Source organism: Branchiostoma belcheri, unplaced genomic scaffold (assembly GCF_001625305.1).
Source record: "Branchiostoma belcheri isolate BF01 breed outbred unplaced genomic scaffold, Haploidv18h27 scaffold105, whole genome shotgun sequence".
Lineage (NCBI taxonomy): Eukaryota > Metazoa > Chordata > Leptocardii > Amphioxiformes > Branchiostomatidae > Branchiostoma > Branchiostoma belcheri.
Window position 1 is genome coordinate 305,222 of NW_017802436.1, and position 12,772 is coordinate 317,993.

Here is a 12,772-nt window from a genome sequence, read left to right on the forward strand (position 1 = left end):
GCAGACTCACCCTACAATGTGATATACAATATAAGGCTAGACTGTCTTTATTTTATGGATGACACCTCTGAAGGCCTCCAAACGAGTGAACGGGCGAATAAAAGATTCCACCCAGAAAAAAATGCAGCTAAACTACAGGAATACAAAGCTGTGAATTTGCGGTCACCGTAGTACATCGCGAAGTTTACGCCAAGTCGGCACATGCTTCCCTTTTGTGACATTTATGTCAATCTGCGGAGGATGTCATCCATAAAATTTACCTTGCTGTGGCCTAAGGGAAGAATCTTCATTATTTCAGATCCTCTCATCAACCGACAGATTTGGAAATGCAGAAAGAGCATATAAACAAATGTATGTTTATGTTTGCCCATAGTTTAGTTTGTCAGTGAATACGATCAACAAAGTCTGATAACAGTAGTTTATTCATCAATACCTCATTAGTTGAGTAAGTTTGCAACACAACAACGGGTTGATTCCCCATTATTGCGGTCACATCGCATCTTATACATTTTTCTTCGGGCTTGCATTGAGGAGGACTTCCATGCCAGCCTTGGTTGCCAGGCAACCCCTCCTCTCCATCTCCATGACGACCACGCCCATCCAGAAGCTCCAGCCAATGAGGAGCCCGAGCAGCAGGTGCGTGAGTGACGTCAGCAGGTGATGGAGATGGAGCCAGTTGCTGAGGAGCATCAGGAGCAGACTGATGAGGATGATTGACGTGTAGAACAGGCGGCTGGAGGCTGAGGAGCTGATCCTCTCCTCCAGGACATGGACCGCATGACGGAGGGCGGCGTCACGCTCCGACTGGTCCGGACCGGCAGACTGGACTGAGGAGGCAAATGAAGAGGAGACGAACTGTTGAGTTACGTTAGGCCATGTTGATTTGATTATATGGATGACATCCGCGCGCGCATGAATTTTCGGCCGTACTGTAAATCGCACAAGGCACCTGCAAAATGAGCAAATGTGTGCCGTAAATTGTCAACAAAATATTGGAAAACGATACTAATATCGTACGTAGAATGCCATGAAATTAGAAATCGATTTCAAAGGAAAAGAAGAAAATGCGAAGAAATGAAAATTAAGAGTCTATTATTCGCCATACCATACCATACCCTGTTGGGGGGTCTGTATGATTAGTTATTTTTTTTTTTTAACAAATCTTTATTCAACAGAACAAAAGAGCGTACAACAAGACAAACGATATAGCATAAGAGTACACACACACTGAATTACGTAAAAACATTCTACCCAGTCGATATATTTGCTAAATCCCCCCCCCCCATTTTCTGTAATGACTGATCATATTGTTTTGTTTACGTGCGATGCTTTCTTCTGTGGCTTTAAAATTATTTACAAAGGATTCAAAACTATACAATGAAATAGTTGCGGAATGACGATTCTTGAAAATATACACCTTTCCCAGTAATATTATGAGATTGCATATAATTGGTACTGCTTCATGATGATCACCCAATAGAATGTTCAACGGATTTTCTATATTAGTTATGATTAGTTATTTGTTCAACCTTCATGACCACGTAGATTTCATAATGAAGGCACGCTCCTATCAGTTTTGAGGTTCCCAGAGGATGTCATCCATATAATCAAATCAACATGGCCTTACACGAGCATGCAAATTCTGTTATAATTTATTTGTTGAAAACGAGACACTTTTCTTACTCGATTGTACCCTATATGAACACGAGCGCCGATCGTTATTCAAGACACTGCAATTAGACAAGAAATGCAAGAAAATGTGGCAAAGCAGGACACTTTCACATAGTTTTACCTTATGTCATAGAAGAGTGAACGGGTAGTAGATAAAGTATGTAGATATGTTTCTATGTGTTTCAAAAAGCTAGAAGAAACAATGGTTATTAGTAGATCAACAACAATAGACCACACATATAGTCACATGTACATATAGTCCGTCTGGACAGGAATATGAAATAAAGGGTCAGGCACGGTTCTGGGTAGTCTCCGCGTATCCAAGAACGTAGATTTGCCCCAGGCACGGTTCTGGATAGTCTCCGCGTATCCAAGAACGTAGATTTGCCCCAGGCACGGTTCTGGATAGGTGTGGACTATCCAGGATGGTGCCTGGGCATAGTTCTGGATAAAGAACGGTTCTGGACAGAATATTGTTCTGAGACTCGTACCTTGCATCTGTTTTCACTAAGTCTCACCTTGCCTCTGTCCTGAGACCTTCTCCAGTTCCAGGTGAGCCAGCACCCCTTCATGGTCGGAGTAGTTATGGGGTTTCCCAGGAACCTTGTGCATGGTGGTCTCACAGTGAACACACTTCATCCTGCACCTGGCAGACCCCTACAGAGCCCAAAGAACAATTATGTATGACTTCGTTCCTATTGATAGACAATAGATAGTGCTATTTTGACCATGTGTATGTATATACCTACTTCTGTGTTTTTCACCTGTACTTAACCTGCAGCTGGGTATGTACAATAAAGGTCTTCATTCATTCATGGTATATTATACATGTACATTGTCCAGTTACCAGTGCTACCAATTTGAAATAGCTTCTGCCTAGTTAACGTTGTGCAGTCTTGGCAACATGCCATTTCATATAGCCTAATAAGATCAAATCAATTCATATCAATATTTATTCATTCAAACTGTATCCATTGGCCACCTGTAACCACCATTACCAATGTATGCTGGCGACCAATATAGACTTCCCACACATACAATCTGCGTGCAGATTGAGATAAACGCACCTTATAAAGCACATAGTCGTATCTGCATGGTGGGTAGTCAGGGTAACAGGTGTAAACATTGTCGTCGAGATTCCACGTCAAACCGGAGTCATCTGCGTTCTGGGGAGAAAAACACTGTGTGTCTATTTTGTTTGCATTTCCATCATCATCATCATCTATCATCCTCCGAAGAGGTGGAGCATACAAAGTTAGAACGCCAAAACTGTTTGTCATACATCACAGAGATAAGTTCCTGGCCCTCCAGGCCTGTTTCAGTTTCTATAAGAGAGAAAGAAAGAAAAGAAAAGAAAAAAGTAAGAAAGAAAGAAAGAAAGAAAAAGACACAAACAAAAACCTTGTGCTGGGCTGTTAGCCAGGCATCCTCCATCCCAGAGTTGGCCTGGATAATTTTACAGACAAACAAACAAACAAACAAACAAACACACAAACATGTACCTTGTGCTCGGCTGTTAGCCAGGCATCCTCCATCCCAGAGTTGGCCTGGATAATTTTCAGTCCCAGCTCAAACGGCTGGTTGTTCAAATCTCCTGCTAAAATGTTCACGTCTGCAGACTGGCCTGTGTAGCTGGAGAAAATATAAACAAATAAATAAATGCCCAAACAAACAAACAAACAACAAAACAATAACAAACATCTTTTTATAGAAAAACAAGACATTGGGGAACGCAATCTTTAGATTCCCTTATGCTTAATATAGCTGGCAATCTTTTAGTTTCGCTGCTCGCTACTAACATATTCTCAAACTTTCTAGTATCCAACTACAACAGACCTAGAGTACCGTAGCCGACAAGTACAATGTATTGTAACACTGTTGAAGTATAATATCTAGAGATTCTGACTTTATATATTACTATTAGGGTCAACACCTACTGTTAAATGTGCATTACCCCCTGACTCTTGTATACATAGTCAGAATCCCTAGTTTTTATACTTTCTAGTACACTGTACTTATGGGCCACTGTACTATAGTAACCAACGAATCACTGAAGGCAGAAATTTTAACTCTCTTAGACAAAGACCTACTCGGGGCTACTCGCCCGAAATGCTGCATGATTAGAAGACCTTGTGCCTTAGCTTAGGGTGCTATTGGAACACTTGGCAGCTATCTAAACTAATGCTATGGACTTAGCACGAAAGTTCATCTGTGTTGGTACAAGTCATTATGAAATAAAGACTAATCTTTAACTTCCAACACTTAGATTACAGAATTTGGACTTACCCCAAATTTTCGGTTGACTCCATCAACCTTGGGGTAAGTCCCAATTCTGTAATCTAAGTGTTGGACGTTAAATCTTAGTCTTTATTTCATAATGCTATGGAAACTTGATGCCAACATGCCAGACATGTTCCTGAAATGACAGAGATGACTGACCGGATGAACTGGCTGAGCTCGAAAGCCTGCGACACCCGATGTGCCTTGTCCTTGTCGTTCTCGTGGTTGTACTCTGTGTGGGTCTGCAAAAACATAATTATATATATAATGATGAAGGCTAGACATCCAGGTAATGAGATACACAAAATAATTGTTACTCAAGCATCATTTTGAAGAATGCAGGCAATATATTTTATCAGTACATGGAAATGCAGGATAATATCTGCTATGAATTGTAAAAAAAAAAGGAAAAAAGCCTCTTTGTTATGGGAAAATAAATATAGTTTTGAGTGTGTTTGAGTGTGTGCGTGTGTGTGTGCGTGTGTGTGTGTGTGTGTGTGAGTGTGTGTGCGTGTGTGTGTGCGTGTGTGTGTGTGTGTGTGTGTGTGTGTGTGTGTGTGATGCGGGGGGGGGGTGATGTTAATCTCTGTCCCAGGGTACTTACATGTGTGGCGTATACGTTGATCTCTGCCCCAGGGTGCCGTATCTGGCAGAGCCCGGCCAGTTTCCCCCCGTACCAGTCCGGATGGTGAGGCTTGTGCGGGAAGCCGTTCAGCGTGAAGCGGTACTGGTACGCGCCAACTATCGGGTGTTTGGAGAAAATGCAGACGCCGCTGCCGTGCCACCCACTGTGGAGTACAGAAAAGTGCTTAGATGTGAGGCGTAGAGGCTGATTTTTATTATTGTATTACTTTTTATTTTTTCATTTTTTTATTTATTGAAACAACAAAGTACAAGACATGGTACAAGGCACAGATGTGGAAACTCTAGCCGAAGCTAATATTAATCACACCCCTGACATAGAATACAAAATACAGGCATGACAATGACAAAAACAACAAATGAGCGTTCGTATATACAAGACTAACGGCGAAATAAATCATTCGGCAACTGTAAATCGTTGGGTATTAAGTATAAAGGTTTGAGTAAGAATCAGAATTTTTTTGTTAACATCAAGACGTATACTAGTATGTATTCCTTAGGAAGGGGCACGAAGGAAAGAACAGGACAGAAGACAGTGGCTAGCTGTGGAGACCTGCATCGTCGACAGATGAGAGCGGCGAAGATGATGATGATGATGAAGACAGAAAAGTGCATGGAAGAGAAAAAGTAAGGCATCAAAACGGAAGAAAATTGACACCATTCATATGAAAAAGGGAATAATCCATGACTTTCATTTGTTCATCTTTTGTACAGTTGTAGCTATAGCGACCCTCCAAAAACTGATGTTTGTAAAAATTAGCAACGCAGTCTTAGTCTTGCACCACATCATCACTCTTCATCCAATGTCACTAACAGATCTTAAGTCGTTTTTACAGTCCACTAGCCGACCACCTTCAGTCACCAACCATGCAGTTTCCTCATTCCTCGATTGCTGAGACCAAGTTTGACTGTATCATTCTTTATGTCTAATCTACATATCAAACATATATAAACCACTGTGACAGTAATTTTCGGTATTGAAGGATCACCAGTATTATAGATCCAAATCCAGTCAAATCTGACTAGCCATTGAACCACCTCCAGTCACCAACAATTTCTTCCTCGTCCCTTTAGTGATTGCTGATACCAAGTTTGACTCTATCACACTGTCGTATCTACATATCAAACATACCTAGACCACAGTAATCTTCGGTTATGAGTGACTACCAAGACGCATAGATCCCAGTACCTGTAGAAGTAGTGATGGTACGGCAGCACGTCTTGTACCTGAGAAACCATCTTCTCGTAGACATCTTGACTCCAAACCTGTGATACAGAAGAATGATAAGGTCAATGACCTGGACCAGACGGCTGTCACCATGGTAACTGGTACTGCAAACACCATGAGAAGTTGGATTACATTATGTAGCAAGTTGCATGGGATGACCACCAAAACTTATACATGAAATGTGTTTTAATACCAGATGAGTGGTTTGCTGGCTAGATCCGCTGGGCCATGTGAAGGTAAACATTAAGCATTTACTTTACCAGGGTTACTTTTTTAGTATAGTATTACAATACATATGAATCAAGTCTTCAAATTCATCTTGAAAACAAGAATTCTGAGACCTCATGACTCATTTGCATAATTTGCATTTAATTATGTACAACTTTCGCTAAGCTACCTAGACACCAAAAATTATGAAAATACATTGTTCCTGTCTGGACTTATTGGCTTTTAAAGATTTCGCCTGAAGGTGCCCTGCAGTTCCAGAACAAGCTGATAGGGGGACCAAGTGGTTGCTGAGACCACTTGGTCCCCCTACCTGGCGTGTTCCCTAAGACAGACACGCCAAAAACAATACCTCCATTTTTCATGGAGGTGATTAAGTATTAAGCAAAGAACATGCCGAACCTCTTGCAGGGACACGACGTCGTATCTTCCGGTGCACAACTCCGTCCCGATAGCCTCAAACCGAGCTGGGATGTCCGAGCTGAAGTAGGGGATTCCCCTGGAAAAAAAACAGGAAAAGGTTAGGGGGTTAGGGGGGGAGTGTCAGTAGCCTGAGTGCTATACTACATATACTACATTGTGGGGTCGTGTGGCGTAGCGGCAGTGGGGTCGTGTGGCGTAGCGGCAGAGTGCGCGACTGAGAACTAAGAGTCCCGGGTTCGAGTCCTGTCATGCCACCGATCTTGTGCCTTTGGAAAAGGCACTTTACACGACTTTCCTCACTTAGCTCAGGTGTAAATGAGTATTGTCCTATCATGTATTTGTCCCCTGTGTTGGTGGCGACATTAATATAAGTTGAAAAAATCTTGAGTGTGTCGTCACCACGTCTGGTGATAACATGTTGGAATATATATATTACATAGTTACCAGCGACAGCAAACTAAAGAGGAGAGCTAGCATCGTCCCTACAGGAGCAGGTACATGTACAACGTGTTATAACATTGTTGCAATATAGCATCTCGGGATTCTGACTAATGATATATGTATATTAGGGTCAGAATGTAATGAACCTATGTCTACAAGTCAGTAAGCGTTACTTTCTGACCCTAATATACTAATATACTTTTTGTTAAACAGTGGCTATTGTCAGGTACATCTTATCAATAATGAGATTCACAAATAAGCCAGTGCATGCCGAGTCTGAAGGCCCCTGATACTGTCAACAAGGATGTATTAGTAACCGTCTATAGAACTGTTATTCTTAATAGCTGAAAGTCAGTAGAGTGCCCCCCCCGTGTTAGAATTAGGCAATTGCCAGAGGGCAATTGCATAATCATGTCAATAAGGAAATTCGCAAATAAGCCTGTGCGTGAGCCCGAGAGTGAAAGCTAAAGGTCCCAAACAAGGATATATTTATTTTAGTAACCGTCCGTTTAACTGTGGTCAGCTTAGTCAGTAGAGTGGCCACCCCCCACCCCCCAACAAAAACCCTATACATATTTGTTAGAATTAGGCTACTGTATAATGTTTGTGACTGAGGTTGTCGATACCTTCGATGCTCGCAGACGTAAACTAACACACTCTTTCACCAATCGGCTCCTCAACAGTAATAACAGAATCATAAATCTAGCTATCCACTCAGACATATCATCCACCAGTCACTACTGGGATCACTATATCGGCCTAGTCTACCGGTAAGGCCCTTCTCGTTTGTATATGTACCGAACCCTACCGTTTTTACTATGTGTGCACCTTGTTATTTTAATTGCCTGCTACTATGGGCCAATTGCGCCTGAAATAAAGAATAAAGATAATCATTTACTCACCAACAGTTCAGAGTTAGAACACGCAGTGTTTCGGGCATGTTGTTGGGAACACCGGATGATCTTTCACCGTTTTATTCAGAAAAAAACGCGAAGAAATGTGTAACAATCACAGCTAATTTATGCATAGATGCCAGGTCAAATAGTCAGAAGTCAGCAGATTATGTACTCACCAACAGTTCAGAGTTAGAACACGCAGTGTTTCGGGCATGTTGTTAGGAACACCGGCTGCTCTTCCTCTAATACAACGCCAAAACAAGTTGCAATCACAGCTGAGTTTTGTACAGACGCCAGGTCAAATAGTAAAAAAATCAGCAGACAATGGTGCTTATCAGAAACTGTTTGCCACCAATGAACAAAGTTCATCTCAACTGAGTAAGCGCAGGTTAGTACCCTTTCACCCAGTAAAAGTCGCCACAATGTGGACGCGCTTATCAGAAAACTGTCACAAATGAGTAAAGTTTAACTCGATGGGTTGAGCTGGCGCTGCTTTGCATACCGTCATATGTTATTGTGGCCGTAAGATCATCTACCAATGTCTGCATTCCTGAAGTAACCAGGAAAGATGTCCTGACATCCTTCGTAAGGTAATGTCTACTTCTGTTGGTGATACTTTAGCACAAGTGTAAGAAACAGGAGGAGCAAGACTTAGTAAAAACCCCACTGGTCCCGGGCCGGGGTTCGAACTCACGACCCCCCGGGCCCCAGTCAGACACTCTAACCGAAAAGGTCTAGACCCGTTTGCCGGATCTGTTGGTAGCGCCTATAAACCCCTCACTGTTACACTACTCCCCTTTTCTTGTCAAGATTCGTCCTCGAATCTTCCGAATTCGACATCCCTGGAGCAGCACTCTTTGCCAGAACTCCCAGGGCCGGTGCGGGAACCTACTGTAAGAAACAGGGGGCAAGCTGAGAAAAAAACCCCCNCTGGGTCCCCGGGGGTGGGGTTCGAACCCACGACCTCCCGGGCACCAGAGCTTCATAACCAGACGCTCTAACTACTCCGCTAAAAGGTCTAGATCCCTTTGCCGGATCAGTTGGTAGCGCCTTTAAACCCACCCCCCCACTGTTACACAAGTAGCCCTTCTCTAGTCATGAAATGAACCGCTTGTTTAAAGGCATCAAATGCATTTTCAAGGCGGTAAAACTGAATTTTCAATGTAAGTTTTCTGGTCATTCTTTCAATGTTGTAAGCTGAATCAATCCTATCCCATAGCTTACTGATATCTGTGAGGCAAAAATGCGATGTCACTGACGGAAAACGGTTGCCTGCTTTGTATCAAAGGCTGGTTCAAGCTATTTATGGGTGGTACCCAAAACATAAAGAGACGCCTAACGTAGCTTGTTTTGGGGCTACATCAATCAAATGCCTCAAGTACTAATGAAAAATATGTGCTAATAAATGGAAGCAAATGTCAATATTAGACTGATTTCCTCATTCAGAATATTTTTCGTTTTGCCGCCCTTAATAAGATTATACTTTGAAACTTTATTTATTTTCAAAATCATGCCCGAAGGCTAATTGCTTTTACAATCAAGTATAATACTCATTGAAATACAGCAACAGGAGCATAACCTCACGTACGGCCGTAAGGCCTTATCGATATGTACATGAATCAACCCGACAACGGTGTTGAGCCAAATCCTTGAGCTGCCACATACGTGAGAGGTCAGGTGTTCAGGGCTAGGGTTGGTATTGGTGTTAGGGTGATGGTTAGGGTTGGTATTGGGGTTAGGGTTAGGCTTATGGTCTTGGGGTTAGGGTTGGTATTGGAGTAAGGTTTAGGGTTAGAGTTGGGATCATTGTTCAGGGCTAGGGTTAAACTTACGATTGGGGTTAGGTTAGGTTTAGTCTCCCACATCACAACTGTGACCCTTCCACCCATTGTCTCAGGTACTAGTATATTGGTACAGTAATCAGCCCTACATGTATGTGAAGTAGTTAGGGAGCTGCTTTTGTATCTGCCTGTATCTCAACGTCTTACTTATGGCCAATGGCTGCTGTGTAAAGTGTCGGCCTTACGGACAAGCAGAACTCTTGAAGTAGTATATTACGTACTCTATACAACATTCAGACAGATGTTGTTTATACTATCATATGGATGCCCGTCCAAAGCTAAACATCATATCTGTTGGTGGTGTTTTATGTCAAGCAACTGTAACGTATAAAAACATAAATTCATCCATTCAATAGCAACCTTGTGCGTTTATAAAGGTATCAAAATCGCATCTCCAAAATCGCATTAAAAAGATCTCCATTTAAACTTGTGGCCCGTTCTTCAAGCTCATCACAGGCTCGTATAAAATCAACACCTAGCAAACACCCGCCCCCGTGGGTCACAGGGTCATTAAGAGCACGCGGCACGGCAGGTGAGCACAGAGTTTTCATCTTTTCAACCAAATTCGTGGAAACCTTTTTTTTTACCATTTGGACCAAACATGTTGATACTGATACCCCAGACGTATCAACCCTGTATCTGTCCAGTTACTATTGATATTTCTCCGAGGTATCCATATACTGCATCCCCATGTTGCCAAAAGTAACAAATGCTTACATTTACCATCCTTTCCATCGAAGTAACGATTCCCCAAGCCTATCGCCTAACAGGCTCGTATAAAATCAGCAACAGGTATCAATACTGAAAAATATTGACCCCAACTCCTTTACTATTCCTTAACTTAATTAAAATAGGCCGTTCTTCAATCTTATCGTCTCACATTCTCGTATATAGCAAACACCCGCTCCCGCAAAATATTGCCCCCCCCCACCTATTCTCCTACAACTTTAAGTGGCTTGTTCTTCACCTGACATGCCCGTATATAGCAAACACCGTACCTAGTAAACAGCCGCCCCCCGTGGGGTCACAGGGTCAGTAAGAACACGCGGCACGGCAGGTGAGCACAGAGTTTTAACCTTTCGGACAAAATTTGTTGCTAATGACACAAAAACATCCCCCACACGCATCAACAGTGTATCCGTCGAGTTAGTACTTATATTTCTCCAAGGTGTTCATAGTGGAATGCATTGCTGCCCCGACGGCTGACTTATGCTTAGGTCACATTTCCAAACCGGGGCCCGACCGGGCTGTTTGTATGAACGAAAAATTATATCATATCAAGAATATACAGAAATAGTTCCCATGATTATTATTAGGAACTTTTCCTTGTTTTGTTGTCTTTTATATCGCATTTTTTTCGTTCCCAAAAGCTGCCCGGCCGGGCCACGTAGCATAAGCTATGGGAGAGAGTTGTGAGTGTGTGAAAGTTCACATACTGTATCTCTGCTGTTGGAAAGATAAGCTACAAACTTGTCCGCCTGCGCAAAAACATCAAAGGCACCGCTGGCCACCTTATCTCGTCACACGTTCGTTACGTCAACACCGTGCCGGTACCCACCCTCCCGGGGTTAGCAGGGTCGGTACGAGCACGTAGGCATGGCAGGTGAGCTTCCTAAAGCTTCCTAAAGCTAGATTGGAATGCGGCAAGAGAACGTTTGCTTATGCTTAGGTCACAATTCAAGAAAGGGGCCCGCTCGGCGCGTGTTCGGCGTGTCTTTTGGCACTACCGAACGGGACCTGGACGGAGACCGGCGGGCCGTTCCCGACGGCTGCCGGCCTATTTTTGGCCCCGCGCGGTCGCCGAATCGATTTTAACTCGAATCGAGTTAAAATCACTTCGGGCCCCGTTCGGGGTTAGCAAGGTCGGTGGGAACAAGTAGCCACAACAGGAGAACTTGTAGATGTAGATGTAGATTCCTTCAGGCCAGGTAGGGATATTTTCCAGTTTGGGCCGCTCTTGACTTCAGCAGACAGTCATCTCAGGTCGCATGGGATGATCCAGGGCTCTGTAGTTATATACTACTGGATGTAGTCTCGTATGTTTATCAAATCTGGTTTTAAAACAGTTCACGCTGGGAGCTGTAATCACTTCTTCCGGTAGACTGTTCCACCAGGATACCGTTCTTATGGTGAAAAAGTAAAGTCGTGTGTTTGTTTTTGCCGGCATCCTACTTAGTTTCAGCTGGTGCCCTCTTGTTCTTTTAACAGTTGAACTTAAAACAGTTCTTCTACTCCCTGTTTTTATATGGGTTTTGTGAAGAAATATCTAGTTATCACTACAGTATCTGTGTCCCAATTTTTGATGTCAACATTGATACTTTTTTTCGACAGGTTTTGAAAAGTTGAACCACTGAAAGGGTTTCGTACCTCACGTGACTTGTGGAGTAAAGTCAACTGATAGGGAAATGCGCATGCGCTGGACAGTGATGTCTACTTTGAGAGAGCAGTACGTGTAGTTGGTTAGAGGAATCGTCTGCTGGAAGCAACCCTAGATCCACGAGGATGGGACGAAGTGAATTTGGTTAGCGGAGGAGAAGAAACCAAAAATCAGCTTTTCTTCGTCACCCCGAGTGTTAAAGCCGTAAGTAATCAGTACCTTGTACCAGTCGAAAATTTGGGTGAGTCCAATTTTTGTTGTGTTGGAAATTACAGTTTAAACTTACTTCATAGTACCTTGTTATGTTGTAGCTTTGAATAACCCCCTTAGAATAGTCCTGGTGTGACTGCTAGAAATCGGGGATGGCATATTTTATAGCAAAATTTTTACATTTCCACCTAACAGTGTCACACAAAGGCTCGGTAATGCATTGTAATAATAATACTTTTGTATATTACTAGTATTTGAACAGTGAGTATCCTTACTTTGTTAATACAAAATTAGGTATTTATGAGTCACTCTACCTACACACTGAGTAGTCCTGCAGCTGATGTCACTGCTTAAAATTCAAGATTTTTTTTGTAGCAAATTGTTGACTTTTTTCACGCCTAAACCGGTACCCCTAGTTTGACGTGTTTGCAACATTTGGTAGCGAAGGTATGTTTGTTCACTGTACCTGGCGCCACCTCCCGCTGGGGTTTAAAGGTCAAGTAGGGACAACGTCCGCTAGAATAAAAAAGTCAATTGT

The 12,772-nt window shown here is 42.7% G+C and overlaps 1 protein-coding gene across 1 annotated transcript; it reads right to left on the reverse strand.

Annotated features, from left to right (window-relative positions):
• Positions 1–475: 475 nt before the first annotated feature.
• LOC109477367 (putative neutral sphingomyelinase) lies at positions 476–7,850 on the reverse strand. Its single transcript, XM_019778590.1, has 9 exons — positions 7,813–7,850; positions 6,449–6,545; positions 5,767–5,859; positions 4,556–4,759; positions 4,111–4,193; positions 3,174–3,303; positions 2,739–2,837; positions 2,190–2,328; positions 476–827 (listed from the first exon to the last, which is right to left on the reverse strand). The coding sequence occupies exons 1-9, from the start codon at positions 7,848–7,850 to the stop codon at positions 502–504; spliced, it is 1,209 nt and encodes a 402-aa protein (XP_019634149.1). The 3' UTR covers positions 476–501.
• Between the last annotated feature and the right edge of the window lie 4,922 nt (positions 7,851–12,772).